General features: G+C 36.4%; 1 protein-coding gene across 2 annotated transcripts in view; it reads left to right on the top strand.

The window, feature by feature from the left end:
* Positions 1 to 21,764, top strand: part of PTPRO (protein tyrosine phosphatase, receptor type, O) — a 345,855-nt gene that overhangs the window by 291,697 nt on the left and 32,394 nt on the right. The window contains exons 16-19 of one of the 2 annotated variants that reach the window (XM_006866027.1): positions 4,885 to 4,953; positions 7,911 to 7,994; positions 13,671 to 13,706; positions 16,353 to 16,434. In XM_006866027.1, the coding sequence (XP_006866089.1) occupies positions 4,885 to 4,953; positions 7,911 to 7,994; positions 13,671 to 13,706; positions 16,353 to 16,434 (271 nt within the window). The remainder of the gene's footprint in view (positions 1 to 4,884; positions 4,954 to 7,910; positions 7,995 to 13,670; positions 13,707 to 16,352; positions 16,435 to 21,764) is intronic. The other variant, XM_006866028.1, reaches the window with a different exon arrangement.

The raw sequence follows: 21,764 nt of genomic DNA, 5'->3' as shown, positions 1-21,764 counted from the left end.
CTGAGTGGGTTTTTTGTTGTTTGTGTGTTTTTTAAAAAGCTAAAGTGGATAGAGAGAAATACTGTTAACTGATGGTACATGGAGGGGATTATAATCAATGTAATGAAACAAGGTATACAATTTGTTGAATGTAAAACTGATGATATGCCCTGTAAACTTTCACTCAATCCACAATAAAAACCTTAAAAAAAAAAAATTGAGAGATTACACATTAAAAAAAAAAAGTAAAATGTAACCTTAATTATAAAGGAGATAAAAATGGGGTGTCATGAAGTTTGGAAAGACAAAGAGATTAGTTCTGAATATGAAAATAGGGCATTGTGAAGTTTGGCATTTGATTAAATCATAGTTGGATAGGGAGGAAGGAGGTGGTGTTACACTATGGTTAGAAGAAAAGGCTCTAAAATCAAACTCCTTGAAGTTAAATCCTAATTTATAGCCTATGTGACCCGGAAGCACTCGCTAGTCTATGCCAAGAAAATTGGAAAGCAGCTGCCTAGCTAACCAACTAGATGAGATACATATTCATGTCCCTTCCAGAAAAAGGTGACCTAAAAACGTGCAGAAATTATCTAACAATATCATTAATGCTGAATGTAAGTAAAATTATACTGAAAATAATTCAAAAACAATTGCAGCAGTACATCAACACAAAGTTGCCAGATATTCAAGTTGGGTTCAGAAGAGGACGTGAAATGGGGATAATCATTGATGACATTAGATGGATCTTGGCTGAAAGCAGAGAATACCAGAAATATGTTTTATTGAACTTTATTAACTATACAAAAGCATTTTATTGTGTGGATAATAACAAACTATAGATAACATTGTTAAAAATCAGAATTCCAGGACACTTAAGCGCTGTGGGTTAATGTGCCAGACTGCAAAGTCATTTGAACTGCAAGGTCGGCAGTTCAAGCTCACCAGTTGCTCCTCCTTGGAGACCCTATACAGGGTCTCTATGGGTCGGAACCGACTCGATGGCACTTCACAACAACAACAACAATTATGTTCATACAGCACTCATGCATAAACCAAAAAGCAATTGTTCAAACAGAACAAGGGAATACTCGGTGGTTTAAAATAAGAAAAGATGTAAGTCAAGGTATATCCTTTGCCTCATTTATTTATTCAGTATATATGTGTTGACAAGCTGAACTATATGAAGAAGAACAAAACATCAGGATTGGAGAAAGACATATTAACAAATGGCAATATGCAGATGACAACCTTGCTTCCTGAGAGTGAAAAGGGCTGGAAACATTTACTGATGAAAATGACTGCCTTCATTATGGACTAAACCTCAGTGTAAAGAAAACAAAAGTCCTCACAACTGGACCAATAAATAACATAGAGGGAACTATCAGCAACACAAACTGGATTCAGAAGAGGAGTTGGAACTAGGAATATCATTGCTGATGTCAGATGGATCTTGGCTGAAAGCAGAGAATATCAGAAAAATATTTACTTGTACTTTATTAACTATGTAAAGGTTTTTGACTGTGTGGATCATGGCAACCTATGGATAACATTGCAAAGAATGGATATTCTAGAACACTTGATTGTGCTCATGAGGAACCTGTACATAGTGTGGATTGTACCTTAAAGTAAAGGAAAATCCTCAAAATTGGGCCAATAAATAACATCATAATAAATGGAGAAAAGATTGAAGTTTTCAAGGACTTAATTTTGCTTTGGTCCACAATTAATACTCATGGACACAGCAGTCAAGAAATCAAACAAAGTATTGCACTAGGCAAATTTGCTGCACAAGACCTCTTTAAAGTGTTCAACAGCAAAGATAACAGTTTGAAGACTAAGATGTACCTGACCCGAGCTGTGGTATATTAAATGGCCTCATATGCATGTGAAAGTTGGATAATGAATAAGGAAGACAATAATATTGATGCATTTGAGTTATAATATTGGAGAAGAATATTGAAAAGAGAAATGATGGACTGCCAGAAGAACAAACAAATCTGTGTAGGTAGAAGACAGCCAGAATGCTCCTTAGAAGTCAAAATGGCAAGACTTCATCTCTTGTACTTCAAACATATTATCAGGAGGGACCAGTCCCTGGAGAAGGACATTATGCTTGGTAAAATGGAGGATCTGTGAAAAAGAGGAAGACCCCAACAAGATGGATTGATATTAAAGAGTCAGCAAGAAAATTATTGGAACTCACTAATAGATTCTGCAATGTGGCAAGGTACAAGATCAGCATACAAAAATCAGTTGGATTCCTTTACACTAATAAAAAGATCCTTGAAAAGGAAACCAGTTCCATTTACCATAGCCACCAGAAGATGAAATCCTTGTAAATGAATTTAACAAAAGGCCTATACAAAGAAAACTACAAAGCACTGGTATAAGAATCCAAAAAAGTCCTACAGAAATAGAGGAATAGGAAGACTTTATAATGTGAAAATGTTAACATTACGCAAAGCAATCTATAAATATCATGTCATTTCAATCCAGATTACAACATCATCCTTTAAACAGATGGAAAAACTAATCACTAACTTTATATGAAAAGGAAAGAGACCCCAGAAAAACTAATTTTTCTGCAAATGAACTTCCAATTTTGCCAGCACCATTTGTTGAAGAGATTATTTCTTCCCCATGTAATGCATTTTGACCCTTTGTCAAAGATCAACTGACTGTAGGTGGATATTTACTTTAGGGTTCTCAATTCTGTTCCACTGATCTATGTGTCTTTTGTTGCACCAGTATCAGGATGCTTTGACTACTGTGGCTCTGGAGTAGGTTTTGAGTTTGAGAAATGACCTTGAGATTCAAACCAACTTTGCAACCATAGCACCACATCAGGACTCCTAACATACATATGAGGCAATTGAAAATACCATGGTTTGGGTCAGGCACATTTTAGTCCTCAAACGGGCATCTTTGAGTGAAATTAGTCAGTCACAAAAGGACAAATATTTTTATGAGACCTATATTGTAAAAAAAGTTTAGAAAATGTTTCTTGCTAAATAAAACATTCCATGAGGTTACTGAGGTAGGAGATGTTATTCACAGGCTAGAAGGTAGACACATGTTAACATGGATGATGGTGCTGCATTATACAATAAGTGGGAAGTTGGCAGAGGAAAGAAAAAGGTAACAGGAGACACAGGGAGGAGTGCAAGAGTTAAAGGAAATAGAGGTGACTCCTGTTAACTGGTAGCATAGTGGTTACAAATCGGGCTGCGAACCGCAAGCTCGGCAGTTCAAAACTACCAGCTGCTCCACGGGAGAAAGTTGAGGCTTTCTGCTCCTGTAAAGATTTACAGCCTCGGAAACCCTGTTCAGGGTCACTATGAGTCGGAACCGACTTGACGGCATTTAACAACATAACAACAACAACTATTAACTGATGGACCATGGAAGGGATTGCAATCACTGTAATGAAGCAAAGTATATGATTTGCTGAATGTAAAATTGATGTCTGCTCTGTAAACCTTCACTCAATTCCAATAAAAATGTTTAAAAAAAATAAAATAATAAGAGGAGCTCATTGCTACAGCCACTATGCCAATCCATCTCCTTGGAAGTCTTCCTCGCTTTCACTGACTCTCGACTTTACAAAGTATGTCCTTAGCCAGGGTCTGGCCCCCCAAGATAATATTTCTGAAGTATGAGAGACAAAATCATCTTGACTTCTAAAGAGCATTCTGGCTGTACTTCTAGCAACACAGATTTGTTTGTTCTTCTGGAAGGCCAAGATACTGTTAATACTCTTTTCCAACACATCAATTCTTCTGTGGGCTTCCATATTCATTGTCTAACTTTCACATGCATATGAAGCTATTGAAAATACCATGGCTTGGGTCACATGCACCTTAGTCCTCAAACTTACAGCTTTGTTCTTGAACACTTTAAAGAGATTTTGTGCAGCAGATTTGCCTAATCCAATATGTCATTTGTTTTCTTGAATGCTGCTTCCATGAGTGTTTATAATGGAGCCAAGCAAAATGAAGTCCTCAGTTTTTTTCTCCATTATCATGATGTTATTTATTTGTCCAGTTGTGAGAATTTTTGTTTTCTTTCATTGATATGCAATCCATACTGAAGGCTGTGACCTTTGATCTTCATCAGTAAGAATTTCTTGCTTGGGTTACTGTAGTGGCCACCTCATGGATATGTCTGCTTTATCCATGCCTCCATACAATCTGGTCTCTACATAAAAGTGAAAATCAAACTGTTAAAACATAAAGTAAGATCCTGGTAATCCTTTGTCTCAAACCCTGAAATAATTTATTGAGTAAAAGCCAAAGATCTTCCAATGACTTATGAAGCCCTCTGTGACCTGGCTTTATCTTTTCCTACTCTCTCCTTTATTTTCTCACAAAGAATATTTGTTAAAAATGGAAAACCTTCAGCTCGTCTGAAATAGTTTCTACCTTTACTATTGAGGACTTTGTGAAAAATAGTATATAACCCAACTAGTTCAAAGATTTATGCTAGGATCCTGCACACCATTTGGAAAGGACTGTGAACTGAATCCTATTTGACCTCGGATAACTTGATTTGAAGTCCTGATGTGACATTGTAGAATAAGCACTGGACTGCTAACCACAAGGTTGGCAATTCAAACCCACCAGCCACTCCTTGAGAACCCTTTACAGGGTCTCTATGAGTCACAGCCAGCTTAATGGCACTTAACAACAGCAACTTGATTTGCATGTGGGCAACCTAATAGAAAATTGTTTTATTTTTCTGTTTCTTACATTAGCTACTATGGAGTTTGTATGATTTTCTTTTTCTAGTATAGCTGTATTATAATTTCATGTTGTGATTATATGACAGTAGTCATTCTGCCTTAGATCAAGGTAAAAGATTACTCTGTTAAGCAGTAACATTTACTGTGGTTTCTTCAAACAGGGAATGTGGAGCCGGAACATTTGTCAATTTTGCATCTTTAGAAAGAGATGGAAAGCTTCCATACAACTGGTGAGCACTATTTCAGAACACACATCAAGATAGTTGACTCTGCTGTGTGTACTCCATCATTTGAGAGTAAACTATTTTGCCCAATTATCCTTTGACAATGGAATTTCAAAGGTTGCCTCCGCTTTACTTTCAAAGTTTGCCTCTATTCTTTAGAGTAGAATAGTTAATATAAGGTTAATACACTTCAGAAGTGGAAAAAAACCTTGTAGTCTGCTCTATATTTGCTATATTAAACAAAGGACTAAAGCAGTCATGCAAATAGTCTGTAGGCTTAGAGATGGGCTGAATTGGAAGAGTCGTGCTGAACCAAGGGTGGCTGAGGAGAGACTCCACTGAGGTTCCATGAGATAGAGCAGAGTTGGTATTTAAAACTCATATCTCAGTGCCTGGAGATATGAACCGTGACTCCTATTCAAAATTTAAGTAGAAGTTTATAGGCCAGCGAGATCTAGTGTTATAGTAAATAACCTTCAAATCTAGGAAACATAGCCTTATCTTTCTTAATGTTTGAGTATTAAGACAGTATGGTGGGAGGAAGTATTTTGGGAATTAAGATAACATTATTAAGAGATTAAATTGGTTGACACTGTACCTAACAAAGATACATAAGAACGAAAAGACTAAACTGTTAAATCAATATGCAACAGAATTTCTAATTAAGTAAGCATTTAATATTAAAATAACATTATTTACATTGTCTAGTTTGGTTTTTTTTTTTTTACAAGCAACCTTATGCAAAGTATGTTTAAATACATACAGTGTCAAATTACTTAGTAAGAAAGGTAAGCACACATTTACTTGTGCTTACTTACTAATCTGTAGTGAACAGTCTTATAGTTTTTCACAACATCAAAGATTCTGTCTGCTTCTAAGTATGGTTGGCATGTGTCTCTCTGCAAGCCCACAGCACCTTCCTACAGAATCAAATTTTATTTTCAAATTTACAATCCCGGATAGGGACAGAGTGTCAGTAGGCAAGGTAAGCATGGGGTCACTTGTGCTTAGTTGATAATCTATTGTTAAATGCATCCAATTGGTTCTGACTCAGCAACCCTCTGTAGGGTTTCTGAGTAGCAACTGGTTAGTTTTAACTGCTTACCTTGTGGTTAATAATGCAGTGCTTGTCCTATAGCTCATAGTGAACAATATTTCATCACACCTTACCTTGCTTACTGGGTAGTCTACCCCGAATATATGCATTTTACATTAATCTTTGATTAAGTGATTGTTTTTCTGTTGTTCTAACCTCTCCAAAAAAGGTTAATTAAAAAAAAATATTTACATGAAACTGGAAATGTTACTCTACAGAATAAACAAGGGAAGTGTGACTTTATTTAACATACTTCTCTGGGTGAGCTCTAATTGAAACAGAACTCTTTTTAACAAGATAATTTGGTGGGGTATTTAAAATTTTTAATCTGAATAGATCTTAGTTACTAAAATTATATTTAAAAATTAAATTTTTGTTTTTAAACAATCTAACTGTAAAGAAAGAGAGGCTCATTAAATCCCTGATGGTGAGAAGTTAGGAAACATTATTCCATTTATAAATGTATATTAACAGTTTTATTTCAAGATTAGGATACTGACCCCCACTGATTAGGAAATGAGTGTTTCTTGCCTGTTGTTGTTGTTGTTGTTAAGTGCCTTTGAGTCAGTTCTGACCCATAGGAACCCCTATAGGGTTTCCGAGGAGGGGCTGGTGAGCTTGAACCACCAAGCTTGCCATTCAAACAGACTTTGCAGTCTAGCGCATTAACCCACAGGCGGTCTCCCTTCAAAAGGGACCAGCTACAGAGCTGTGGTGCATGGTCCATTTAGCAATTGATCCAATGGCCTATTACTTAAGAGAGCGATGTACTAACTACACAACCAGTCACAATTTATAGAATTTACTTTCACATGAACCATTCTGGGAAAACTGGAGCAAAAGAGAATTCAGTTCAGGAAATTTCTATCAAACCAGGCCAATTCTCCTGTAGTTCTTGGCAAGACATTTTTCCAAGCATACTAGCATCTTCTGGCTGAGAAGAGGGAGCTCAGTGGCGATTTGTTACAACTAAAGTGACAAGGTGACAACATTTTCACTTAATTTTCAGAATATTTATAGATGTAACTACAAGTTATTTTGAAATCTCCATTAATAAATAGTCTATTTTATAAGTGGTTTAAAAATCTGAAATTGGATTCAAACCAAGCAATTTAAATAAAAAACAGTTTGAATTAGAATTAAAGTGAATCTGAATTAGAATCAAGGTCAAACTAAATAATTTTGCTTTAATTCAGCTATCAGTAAGATTACAGAGTAGGCAGTTGATGAGATACTTATTTTGAATGAATGACATGGGACTACCATATATACCTGTATTTTAAAGCTTATATTTTGAATGATGTATTAATTTAACTTAAAACAGTACAGAAAGTCAAACGTAGAAGTGCAGCTTTATAAGAATGTTGAAAAGCCTAGAGCAACACTAAATCATTCTTTACTGAATAATCAATATTCAATATGCAAACTGACCATATATTTCCTCACATAGCTGCTGTTTAGCTATCAAATGATGTTACAGAGGTTTCTTAAAATAGGGTGCAAGCATAGGAAGGGTGATATCCAAGAATAAGATAACTAACGAGGCATTTAAGAATCTCATTTAACTGAATGCAAAATGTAATCACCTAATAGCAGACTAATTGACACAAAATAAATTACAAGAAATATATCTGATTACAATTGATTACAATATGGTCATGTGTGAATAAAGTTGATTTTGTCAATATTACAGCACTTACGCCTTCACATTTAAATTTCACAGAGTGGAATAATATTTAATTGTAATTAAGGTGCTTGTCGTTTGAATTGATCCTTGTAGGTAATTTACTGCTGTCTGTTCACAGTTTGTATTACTAACTCTTACCACTTTTTCATCTTTACATCTGTTTTCTATTAATGCTCACAGGCGTAGGAGTATATTTGCTTTCTTAACCTTGCTACCTTCATGTCTTTGGACTGATTATCTTTTGGCCTTTTATATTAATCCTTGGTAAGTGATTTTTTCAAAACTGTTACGTAACACAAAGCCGTTAAAAGTTAGCTTTCAAGTAGTTAAACAAAAGAAAGAAAGAAAAATATTTTTAACTGTATGTTTGGTAGCATCTAAAACTATTAACTGTATATTAAAATGGATTAATGCAGTTGATGGTACCAAGATGCTAACTACAGTGCCTTCTGAATTATATTTTCTTCTTGTGATGTTGTTGGCAAGCTTTTCTTCCACTTAACCACTAGTCATTTGTTTCTTCACTAAGTCAATCCATTGGCCTCCATCTTGGTTAATGATTCTTCCCCTTTTTCTTGCCACTTCCCTCCGTTAAGAAAACCCAAACCCACTGCCATTGAGTCTATTCCAACTCAGAGTTTTTCTGAGACTGTAAGTCCTTGTAAAAACCTCATCTTTCTCTCATGGAGCAGCTGGTGGGTTTGAACTGCTGACCTTAGTGTTAGCAGTCCAATGATTATCCTACAGTGCCACCCGAGCTCTGTATTTCCAAGAAGCCAGATCTGCATTAAGGTAGAAAATTCCAGACAACTAGCCTCGGGTTTGGGGCCTTATGTTATTATAACAATGCTAACTCAATAAATATTAAACAACTATAGGCAAATTCTTTGCATAATGATCTGATTTAATTTTCTAAAGAACTATGCATCTGGAAGCTCTATTTCTTTTTCTGAGCCTCAGAAAAAAAGGTCAAAAAAGTTTCCTGGAGATCTGACAAAGAAACCGTTGTCTCTAGATATTAATCTATGATATTTAACGTCCACCCTGGGAAGAAAAATGATGAACAGCAAATAGGAGAAATATTGATTTAAAAGACAATTGGTGAAATGTTCTTTAATAACCTCCCAAAACAGAGTAAATATAACTGGAAAGATTTAGGACTTCAAGTTTCACTAGGAAAGCTATTTAAAAGATCTATTCATAATTAAGACTGTTAATAACAGAATTTTCATTTTAAACAAAAGTAGAAGGGGTGGTGGAGGCTAGAGAAAACAAATTAAAGCAAAGCAGACAATGATGTTTAAGTAATAAGTTCAGGGGACTATACTGGATGACCCCTGAGGACCCATTCACTGATTTTCTAATTTTGGTTTTTGTGACAGTATAGGATTCCTGGTGTGGTGCTGTAGGATAAGCGCTAAGCTGCTAACCACAAGGTTGGCTGTTCAAGTCCACCAGTCACTCCTTGGAAACCTATGCAGGATCGCTATGAGTCAGAATTGACTTGATGGCACTTAACAACAGGACTTCACCATAATCAACCTAATCTTCAGTATTCAACATCAGATAGTTCTTGGATATCAGTAACTCACATAAATTCCATTTTGACCTTTAAAATATTATTTACCTTTATCCCAACATTTACAAGTAGTAATTCCCAAATACTCCACATACTACTGGGATATTGTAGCAAATATTCCTTAAGTACCCTTTAAGAATATTCACAACAAATATTCCAATAGCATGTTTACAATTAATTTCCATGGTTAGTCTTCCAATGTACATCAGGTGGGTTCCTGAATATTTGCATGCCTTTGTTAATAGGTCCCCCTGATGAACACAACTTCCAACAGCAACCTCTTCATGTACTTATCTTTTTGGTACAAATCAAATAGCTTGAGAACCCAAGTTAGGGAAAACTCATCAGTAGGTTTTATAAGAATTGCCTTGTGACTGTAAATATTATAATCCAGGTGATATGAGAAGGCAAAAGCTAGAATTCCATGCTTTCTACCACTTTCATTAACTTCATACATTTTAACCAATGAAAATACACTGAATTTAATCTATGCTCTCAGCTCTACAGTGGTGGTGTGCCAGATACAAAAAAAGCAAAATTCATGATCCCTTCTCTTTCAAGTGTTAAGTATTGGTAGTTTCGGTAGTAGAAGCTTCTCTTAGGTGAGAGACTCAGGTTAGATTCACACGTAATGCCCCTCCTCTGCAGCCACTACCTTTTAGCGGAGGTTTGTGTGTTGCTATAAGACTGATCAGGTTTCAGTGGAGCATCTGTCTCAGATGGAATAGTTAGAAAAGCCTGATGATCTACTGCCACAAATCAGCTAATGAAAATCCTATAAAACAAAAAGGTCTGATCCCCAAACTATCATGGGCATGGGCAGTGTTTCCTTCCATTTTTCAGGGAGTTGTCCTGAGTCAGGTAACTCAAAAGTAGCTAACAACATCTCTTTCAAGTACAGCTCAACATTCACACAGTCACTCAAGATTTCTACTTTTCTCTTCAACGAATAATATCTGTATATTTCCCCTACTTCCATTTGCTAAATAGTCATTTTAATCCTACTTTAGCAGTGTTCACCTACCCGCTTACTAACAACACAAATAACCCAGAGCCCAATGCATCCCTTCCTAGCATATTGTTTCCTTTCTAAATTGTCTTCTTGCAAGGATAAGTTCCTATTGATTTCTAACAACCCCCTGTTGCTCTGTGTGGAAATTAAGAGACTCTCTCTCTCTCTTCCATAGTGTTGCCCAAGTCTTTTCCTGGGTGGTAGCGGGATCAGTGTGGAGTATCAGTGCCTAGTTAGGTTCATTTCAGGATTGCATTTTACAAGAATGTTTGCCTTCAATGATCTTAAATTGTGCATCTCATTCAAAGTGACCTAATTTAGTCTCTTCTTTTACTATCCTAGCCACATTCCTGCTTTACCCAATTATCCATATGCCTGTTCTCAATCCTCAGTAGTTGATATTTTAAGCATGAAGGAACATTTAGATTAAAGTGCTCAGCATTGTTCATGATAATTGCATGTTCTTTTTGGAGAAGGATTTAACCGTAAAGATCTTTGAACGATTTGGTGCTAAACTCATAAAAAAGTAAGCAGCACTTGTGAAATTGGGGGTTCTTAACGTTTCGTTTGTATTTTAAAGCATTATGAAGTCCATGCCTCTGACATTGCCTCATATTCTTTGAAATGAGTTCCAGTCTAACTGGCCTTCCAAGACTTCTTACAGTCATAGAGGTGCATCTTAACTTATCTTAACATAATGCATCTTAACTTCTTGAAGTCATTAGACTTTGAGCCTTACCTAATGCAAATGAGAAAGATTAGACGTGCATGATACTGTATGCATGATATATATGCATATATGCTGTTTGTCTGATGGTGTTATTTGCCAATTATTCAGGAAAACACTTACAAAGAAAAGGTGATGCACTAAGCATTGCCCAGAATTTCACTGTAACATGTGCACACACTCACCCATTCTATAATGTGCTAAAGTTAAAACTGCTAGCTTTTTACTAGTTTACATTCTGACAAGTGAATTTTCTCTCACTTTGGTCTCAGAATTAGCAAGCACAGCAGTTGAATAGGTGGGAAAATTCTAGCATGGTTACTATTACAATTAAGTCTTGTCATATTCCACAGCCACAGGATACAAAAAAATCCTTTAGAACTCAGCAAAATCTAAATAGAACAATTAGAGGTTTACGTAAATCATGCAGAAATACACTTACGGCCTCAAATGTATACCAATGTCATAGAAACCCTGTGGCAGAATTTTAGGTGATATTTAAAGTTCATTTAACCAATGAATGAGATGAAAAGGGGAAAACAAGTCTCTTCCCCACAATCAGGTTTCTTCCCAGCAGTTGAATAGTAGCAGCTTAATATTTCAGCACTGAATTTATTCAGTGTCACCATTTCACAGACGTGTGTTTCTTCCCAGTTTCCCTAAGTCTGCTTGGATAGGAAAGTTGTTTTGTTTTTTTCTTTAAATTCTCTCCCAACCACAAAGATATGTTGGCAGCCTCCTGACTTTACCAGAGTTGTTAGGTAGCTATGCAGCAAAAAAAAAAAAAAAAAAAAAAAAAAGCAAAAGAAAGAAAAAAAGCTTCTACTAAAGAAACTTAATGTGGGGCTCCTAAAGTTAACTATATCTGTGTCTCAAGAGCTAAGTAGAAAAAAAATAATAGACTTTTCTTTAGGTTCCCAGTGCCTGTGATATAGCTATGCCCAACATTAGTGGTTGTTATTTGCAGAGGTGGGGGGTAGTGAGGGATAGGCAGCGTAAAAACTGAAATGTCTAGTTCCTCTCAATCATAAACATGGAAGACAATAAAAAGATTGTTATTGTTGTAAAGTGCCATTGAGTCAGTTCTGACTCATAGTGATCCTGTATAGGGTTTACAAGGAGTAGCTGGTGGATTTGAACCGCCAACCTTGTGGTTCACAGTCCAGTGTTGATCCTGCAATGCCACACCAGAAGTGGATTAAAGAGAAAAAAAAAATAGGGGTGGGGGGGTAACTATCAAATAGATGGGAAGAAATAAAAACTACCTGAAAATCAGAAACACCATTTGCTTTTTTGGGATATTTCTGACATTTTTTTTTCTTGCATCACTTTCTTTGCATCCCCAAGTCCCATTTTTCTAACCAGAGCCTTGCAAGCCCTATGTAGTATAGTATCAAATTCTCAAATAAATCACTTAGTGAAATAGTAAGGGTATTTTGTGTCCCTGCAACTCTCTAAACACCTATTGGCTACCCTCTATGAGTATCCTAGGGCATACTCAGCCCTAGGGTAGGAGTGGGCACACCATCTAGCAAGGGTCAAACAATAATACAACGTGAGAAATACTCTATTTGCAAAGTCCTCTGACAGTATGGAGGAAGTAAATGCTTCATTCTGTCCAAGGTTTTCCCGAAGTGGGTATATCCAAACATTGCTCATGAAATGACCGAAATTAAAACTTGCTATTTACTATAAGCGGTTTCTTTTCTGAAATTTTGGGTGCTCCCATTAAAAATATTTAAAGATCTTTTAAAATTATTTATAGAAAATTGCATACTATCTTATCACTCAAACTGAATCTGGTATAGGCATTTATCATTTATTTAAGACAATAAAAATGCACACAATAATGCAGTGTTTCAGAAGATACTATCTTTGTATGAACTAACTTGAGTCTAACTAAATAGTTAAAGGATTATCCGAAATATCTCTTAAACAAACCTAATTAACTGAAGCATGCATTAACACTGCATATATTTGAATTTACAGACTAGTAATGAATTTAAGAGGAAGCAGGTAATAAGTTTAGTTAATCAGATAGCTTAAACATTAGTTCAATATAAGGTAGGAGAAATTTTATAGTAAAAAATACATAAGACACATTTCTGTACTAACAACACAAATTCACAACCACAGCCAAAATATCAGGGAAGATTATTTTATTTTTCAATTAAGAAAAAATATATCCACCCTTCCCGCTTAAGTTCTTCCTCTATTTTTCCAATTTTCTTTTCCTTTTGCCTATAGAATCTGGAGTATTTAAGCAGTAGATACTTCTATGCATTTACAAAATACTTTAGCAATTTAAAAACCAATACCAAGATACTATATCTGTAAGACTTGGGTTTTTTGTTGTTGTTGTTGTTGTTTTTAACATGCATGAAAAATATAAAGTATAGATTTGTTTCTTGCAACCTGGTAGAAACTTAAGATTGAATCTAAAATTATTATCATTGCCTTCTCATTTAAAGAAAAGTAATTAAACAAACCTGTGGTATATTCAATAAAAATTAAATAAAATGAGGTACCAGATATAACTATTTAAAGCTCTTTAAGTTTAATCACTGCATTAATCAACTTTTTTTTGCTCAAATAAATTTTCTCTTTTTTTAAAATTCTCAGGAGTAAAAATGGCTTAAAGAAGAGGAAACTGACAAAGTAAGTTTTACTTGCTAAATCATTCTAAAAAGTTGTTCTTCCTCATAATGCTCTCAACCTTCCAAATTCGAAAAATTTATATCTTCAAGTTGAAGTGATGCATAAAAGGCAAATGTATATTACAAGAGCTAAGCACAGTGCATGTTAGTATGTTTGGCAGTAACCAAAAAGAATGTGTATCCCAGAAACATCATGTAAAGAAGAAGGAAAACTCATTTGAAAAAAATGATGATATAATAGTTAGGGATTATAATCACCTTACAAAATCTATTTATTTTTAAATCTACAAAAACCTACCACACTGTTATGCAAACCCCTTTTCCATCTTGTATTTTGTAATCCTGTATTTACAATAGGAAAAAGTCTTTATTTCATATGATGTTATCATAAATACTGAGAAATGCTGTTTCAGGAAACCTTTGTAAACAATAGAAGAAGTTATTTAGCTAGTCTGTGATTTCTCTTCCTACCTATTGAACTGTTAAATCAGAAGAATTATAATTCTGGCACGTGAAAATTAACCATCTGTTGGTTTCAAAAGCTTAATTAGTTTATCACCTTCAGGTCTTTTCTTAGCTCAAACTCTACATGGAAATAGTGGAATGTTCATATAGATAGAGTTCGTTTTTGATACTTGCTTAGGATAGACTCTCAATGAATTAATGCAAGGAAGCAATCAGGGACCCCAGCTGGGTCTATGGCACCCATGTGAATGGAGTAAAATCACAGCATGCATAGTCAAAATAAAAGTTGATACAAAATAGTAGAATATATTTCTATTTAACCTTGGGTGGCAAATAATTTTATAGGTCCCATAAACAGCTTAATTAAATTTTTCCTAAATCCATTTTTGAATCAGAATGTATTCCATTGGCACGCACCAACTAATATAGAGAGACAGATAAGCAGACACAAAGCACAAGAAGACTTGACAGAAACAGAGGGTTTTGTTGCTCAGCATTATTGATTGGGTTGTTAAATAAGTGAAAGGCATAGACTAATTAGAGGACAGGTGTTCATGACAATAGGGGAAGACCCTATTCACATGTGAACATCTCAAGACCCAGAAAGAAGAAGGACCTGAGTTAAAGTTTGAGAATGGCAGGACTTGCCCACAAACCAAAATCTCAAGTCAGACCAGCTTCCTCCTTTGAGACCAGCTCAAAGATGGTGACCAATTTTGTGCCACTCTGAATGTATGTTAGTGATTCTACAGTCAATAATCCAGTCTCCCTCATCTGGCCCCTGAAAGAATTCCCTAGGCATCTTCCAAGGCTCCTATTCCAGGGCTTCAACCCATAATGTTTCCATTATTCCAGTAAATCCATATATCACAAATACAGATGTGTTCTGATTTTGCTGTGTTGGCCATGCCTGAAGTGGATTAAACTAGTTTTTGTTTTCCCTCTAAATCTTGGTCCATATGATCTCTGCTCCCTCTCAGCTTCCTTTCCTTCCTCCTTACCATTTTTGTCTTCCCTCCATTATTTCTATATTCTGAACCTCTCTCTGTCTCTTTACTCCCTCGTCTTGCTTTTTATGAATCTTTGAATATTCCCTCTGATTAGCTTTCATTATTAATGCTTCCATTTTTCTAGTAATGGGGATGAAAACAGAATCATTAAACCCAACTTTAATATCAATGCTGTGCTCGAAGACAGTAGCCAAGAGGTACAGTCTTAATGCAGTTTGTTCCAGGACAGCAGCTCTTCCTTTAAACGTTCTTTTAGGAGATGACAAATTTGAAATAGGAAAAGTTCTGAACAGGAATCCATTCTTTCTGAGATTTAGTTAGATTCTACCATTTACTACACATGTGGTCTCCAATAACTTAGTTTTTTTTTAGCCTTGGCTGTCTCTGGAGCATGGACTAATGTTGCTCTGGTCTGCCTCCAGGATCAGCCAAGCAAGGTAACATCTGTAAGTATTTATTAGCTATGCATAGACTGTTTTAAGGCTCCAGATCACTATTGTCATTAATATTAAGTAAAATTATTAAAGCCTAAAGACATTATCTGGGGTGAGTATGCTGCCTATTAAAATCTATTAAACCTTAACATAAATTAATCAATTTGATTCATTAATAAACAACCCCACTGACATACCTCTGCTCTAGGGAGACAGTGTAGCTAGAACAAATCCTTATACTTATAAAACTGTTTCATCTTTCTTGTACCTTATCTCAACCTTGTAAGATAAGGGTGAATATAATATTTTATAGATGGGAACATTGAATCTCAGAAGAGTTAAGTAAGTTCTCCAGGATCACACAAAATAGATAAGTAGCTAAACCAGAATTCCAAAAGGTCTTTCGACTCTAATCATTCATTTTTTTCTCATATACCAGAGTTTTTAGGAAAACAATACATATGTTTGTGGATGAATATGAGTTTTTCCTTTATTAGAGGAAGAAACAAGTGAAAATCTAGAGATTTCTCCCATCTCAAGAAAGTTTGGTATAGAAATCCCTTTTTTTCAAATACAATATTTAGAGACTAATTACTTTAGCCAAGAAAAATGTGTTAACTTTTGAGAGATAAATCTTCTCCAAGAAAACTGTCCTTGTTTGAGAAGTATGGCATTAAACATCACATAATATATACCAACAGGATGCTTAAAACATGCATTTCTTTGTGTTTGACAAAGCCCAGTTCAGCTGGATGATTTTGATGCCTACATCAAGGATATGGCCAAAGACTCTGACTATAAATTTTCTCTTCAATTTGAGGTAAGTGGGTTAAGCTTTTCCTAGCTTCTGTAATGAATGAGGGATGGGAATTGTTGGGCTATACTGAGTTGTTCCCTTGTTCACTTGGCAGCACTTATGAAGTGATTGGACAATCAGAGAGTGGGTTGTTGAGCAAAAAGAGCCTAATCTTCAGATTCAGAGTGAGCGTCATCACTGGTTAGTAGGCCAGAGCTTGGATGACATCAAGTAAGGGAAGGAGAAAACAAATGCAAATTCTAGAGTGAGCAAACATAGTTACAGGAGGAACTGTGGTGGAAAACAGAAAAAGTGTGAGTGCAGATAAAAACAAACTGAGGACTGACGCCTGAGACAGTATTTCATTTTCAAGGAATTTTTTTCTTTTCTTTTCGCATTTCCCATACCACTTAAGCCACAGTTAGGGCAAATGATGGATGAAACTGACCCCCTATCTCCCAGACACATAAGAACTTGGAGTGTGATTTTATAGCTGTTGGGCACCTGGTATTTTATTAAATACATCCTTGCTAGGGTTTGCTTTTTTTCCTTAGAGAAATTGGGGAGACATTTATACATAGCTTATGTAGGGAAAAATAAAATTACCTTTGCTTTCTTTTTCTGAAGTACACTTATTTCTTTGAACCTAAGACCATGCATCAGAGTAGATGGACAGGATCTCAGCAGTGTGGAAATTATAACTGAGCCTCTCTTTTCCTTCCCACATAGTTCATCATTAACACAGAGTCTGGATGGCCTCATGCCCTTCTGGTTTCTGTAGGAGCTCAAGTGGTCAGCGATTTGGGGAAACCAGGGAAAAGGAAAGGATCTGTGATTTTTCTAAGTACTATGGTGCTTTTATTTTGAAGCCTTCTAACTGTTCAATGTGTTCAAATATAGGAAGCATTGTGAGGATGGTTCAGGGCCAGCACTTTTTTGTCCCATTGTACATGAGGTTACTTGGAGTCAGAACTGACTTTGTGTCACTTAACAAAAGTGTCCTTTCCTGTAACACAGCATGTTGTGGAATAGAATTGACTTCTCTTCGTGCTTCTTGTTTACTTCTTCTTACCCTTCACCAGCCAAGGTCAGCTTTGGTCTGCAAGAAGTAGCAATAAACCCAGTGTGGATATTCTAACAGAAATTTGAAGATGAGAAGAATCTCATACATTATCAAATATCATACCCTCTTGTTAAGTGCTGTCAAGTTTGTTCCGTCACTAAGGTTTCTGAGGCTTTAAATCTCTGCAGGAGCAGAAAGCTTCATTTTTCTCTCTCGGAGTGGCTGGTAGGCTCAAACCTTTGGTTCACAGTCCAGTGCTTATCCTATGGAGCCACATCCAGAGTGATCACAAACATAAACTTAGAATCATGGTGGATCTTAGTGATTTTTATTGATCTCCTTTTTTTGTTATATTAAATTTTGGGTGAAAGTTTACACAGCAAGTTGGATCCTATTTGATAATCTCCACTCAAGTTGTTCTGTGACATTGGTTATATTTATCACACTATATCAGCATTTTCTTTAGTCATGTTCTCTTTATTTCATTTCCAGACTCTACTTTTCCCAGTTCCCTTACATTTGCTTTTGAGTAGTGTTGACTGTTTGATTTTATACTGATGGTTTTTAATCAAGCACCGATCTTATTGTTCATTTTGTGTGCCACTTGGCAGTTTCACTTAAAGGTAACCTTGGAATATAGGCTTAGTTCTAGCTGTAAAGAGTATCTCAGGTCAATAGGCTCACAGAGTCCTCTGATCTTTACGCTTAGTTTGTCAGGATTTTTATTGTTGCTTTGTTTGTTTATAAGAATTTACATTTTGATCCACATTTTGCTCCTATTCTATTCAGGACTGTTATTGTTCTTAAGAAACATTAAGTTGGCTCCAACTCATAACGACCCTGTATAGGTTTCCGAGAAGCAGTGGGTGAGTTTGAACCACTGATATTGAGGTCCAGTGCTTATCCTATAGTACCACACCAGGACTATCACCAAATGTCATGAGAAATTCTACACAGGGATTGGCTTAATTAATCATTGTATATAGGTGCATAAGAAACTATTGATGTTATATAAAATAATATATATCAGAGAACACTTGGATTCTCACTACCATATTTCTACTAATGAATACTGAAAAAGATCACAATTTTCCATCATCTCAGTTTCTTTATATATATAATGGGTAGGTATATTGAACTAGAACAATGGATTTCAACTGGGCCAATATGAGTTCTCTAAGGGGCATTTGGGAATGTGTAGAGTATTTGTGATTGCCATAATGACTTAATGGATACCAGTGGAGTCCTAATGCACTGGACTGCAAAGTCATTTGAACCACAAGGTTCGTGGTTCAAACTCACCACCCGCTCCTTGGAAACCCTATACAGGGTCACTGTGGATCGGAATCGACTCAACAGCACTTCATAACAACAACAAAAATAAGTGGAGTCCTTGAGTCCTGGTGTGGCACTGTGAGATAAGCACTGGACTACAAGGTTGGTTTGAAATGCAAAGTCAGTGGTTCCAACTTACCAGGTGCTCCTTGAAAACCCTATGTGGATTGCTATGAGTCAATAACACTTAACAACAAGTGTTATTTAATGGAGTCCTGGCGTGGCACAGTAAGATAAGCACCAGACTTCCAACCACAAGGTCAGCTGTTCGATCCTAAGAGGGTCACTATGAGTTGGAATCAATTCGACAGCACTTGACAACAACAGTAAAGTGTTATTTAATAAGCAAGTAACAAGAATGCTAAATGTTTTGCAATGAGTGGGACAGTCCTACACAGCAAAGAATTGTCTGATTGAGAAACACAGGACAACATGATGGAGAGGATGCATCCAAGCTTTATATCCATGATTTGAAGACATGTTTAATATTTTTATTTGTTATGCCATCTTTTTCTTCCTATATCTTTGTGCTTAGAATAGTCTGGATGGTCTCATGCCCTTCTGGTTTCTATAGGCGCTCAAGTGGTAGGTGATTCAGAAAAACCAGGGAAAAGGAAAAGATTAAGTGATTTTTCTAACTACTGTGGTACTTTTATTTTTAAGCCTCCTAGGAGCTCTTGCAGCATGGCAATTACAAGTCAGACTGCCAACCTCAAGGTCAGCAATTCACAATGACCAACCATTCCATGGGAGAAAGATGAGACTTTCTGCTTCTGTAAAGATTTATAGCCTCACAAACCCTCTGCAGGGTCATTATGAGTCAGAACTGACTCTGTAGCACAACACCACCAATACCACTCTGGAGTCCTGGTGTGGTGCTGTGGTTAAAACACTGGACCACAAGGTCAGTTTGAACTACAAAGTTGTCAGTTCAAACTCACCAGCCAGTCCTCAGAAACCCAATAATGAGTTGCTATGAGTCAGAATTGACTTGACAGCACTTAACTATAACAAAGTGCTTAATGGGTTGGAACATAGCAAACACTGTGAGGATGGTGCAGGACCAGGCAGTGTTTTTTTCTGTTATACATAGGGTTACTGTGAGTCAGAACTGACTTGATGTCACCTAATATAGCTAAGACATATCTGATCATATATGTAATTTAATTGGTACCAAGTCCTGAAATTATATTCATGTTCCAGTGGGAAAATACCTCCAGAAGTCTGTGTTAAAACACAGGCTCAGATTGTATGTTTTGGACTAGCATTTGCTCAGTCAGGGAGCAACTGGTTTGACTCACTTCCTTTTTTATTTGGCAGCCTCCCAGGAATTGCCAATCCCCAGCTTATCCTTCCCCTTACAACCTGAAGTTCAATGTCAGGGTATCTTCATCTGCTTCCAAAGAAGCATTGTGTTACCATGACAGATTTCAGGGTACAAATTTCAGTCATTTCACCTGGTAAGCCTCATATTTTCCTGAAGTAAACTAATCGTAAATTTAAGGTTAATGAAAAAAAATCAGCTGGTGGTATAGATTTAATTGTTGTTGTTGTTGAGTAGTGCCGTTGAGTCAGTTCCAACCCATAGCAACCCTGTATAGGGTTACAGCTGCTGGTGAGCTTGAACCGTTGACCTTACAGTTCAAACAGCTTTGCAGTCTGGCGCATTAACCCACAGTGCCACACCAGGACCCCAGATAGACTTAATTATATCCTCCAAAATTATGTGCTGTAAATCCTAACTCTCATGGCTGCGATTATAATTGCATTTGGGTATAGATTGTCTTTGTTATGTTAATAAAACAGGATTAGTGCAAGGTGTTCTTGAGCCCATCTCTTTTGAAATATGAAAAAGATTAGCCAAGCAAGCAGAGTCAGGGGAAAAAAGATGCCAAACCAAGTGAAGATTATCCAGTAGTAGAAGCTAAAAGAGAAAGGGGCCTTTCTCTAGAGCAGACAGAGAGAAAAACTTTCTCCTTGTTGGAGTTTAGGTCCAGAAGGAAAATCCTTCTATGTGGATATTCACCAAGAGACCGAAGAAGTAACCAGAGACAGTCCAAGATACATTAGAATTTTACAGAAAAGAAAATAAAAGCTGGTTTACTGACAGGGAAACTTACTATGGATGAGAACAGTGGCAGTTGACTGGATGGTCAAGATTTTCCACACTGGTAGGGTCTTGTGATTCCCTTTCATACTATGTAAGTAAACAAGCCTCATATTCAAAGAAAGAAGAAAAGGGGGTTGGTATGAGAAGAGTCCTATATCCAGCAGAGACTTGGGAAAAACAGAAAAACAGCCCAGCGCCACCTGCCTGCTACTTCCTAGTAGATAAATAGCTAGTCCATGGGAACACAGAGTTTCAGTGTGCAGGGTCAGGGATATATACTATAAGGGGAGAGAGGGTGAGAGAAAATGCATAATCATTTCTCTGACTTGACATTAGTGTTGTCATTTTTAAGAATTCAGCTTCTGTTCATATACTGCTAGAGCTAGCACCCTGAATTTTGACTTCTAGTCATAACCACCACTTGACTATCAGTTTGTCATACTATGGTGGATTGTGTGTTGCAATGATGCTGGAAACTATGCCACTGGTATTTTAAATACCATTAGGGTTACCAATAGGTTTCAGCAGAACTCCCAGACTAAGACAGACCTGGAAGAAGGAGAGGCAGACCACTTATGAGTGATTAGGTACTGAAAACCTTATGAATAACAGCAAAATATTACCCAGTATAGTGCCAGAAGACGAGTCCTCAGATTGGAAGGCACTCAAAATACAATTGGGGAAGAGCTGCCTCCTCAAAGTAGAGTTGGCCTTAATGAAATGGATAGAGTAAAGCTTTTAGGACCTTCATTTGCTGATGGGGCACAACTCAAAATGAGGAGAAATAACTGCATACATTCATTAATAATTGGAAAATGGAATGTGCGAAGTATGAATATAGGAAAT

The sequence above is a fragment of the Chrysochloris asiatica genome, unplaced genomic scaffold (genome assembly GCF_000296735.1).
Source record: "Chrysochloris asiatica unplaced genomic scaffold, ChrAsi1.0 scaffold00086, whole genome shotgun sequence".
Taxonomy (NCBI): Eukaryota; Metazoa; Chordata; class Mammalia; order Afrosoricida; family Chrysochloridae; genus Chrysochloris; species Chrysochloris asiatica.
This window is presented reverse-complemented; position numbering and strand designations above follow the sequence as displayed.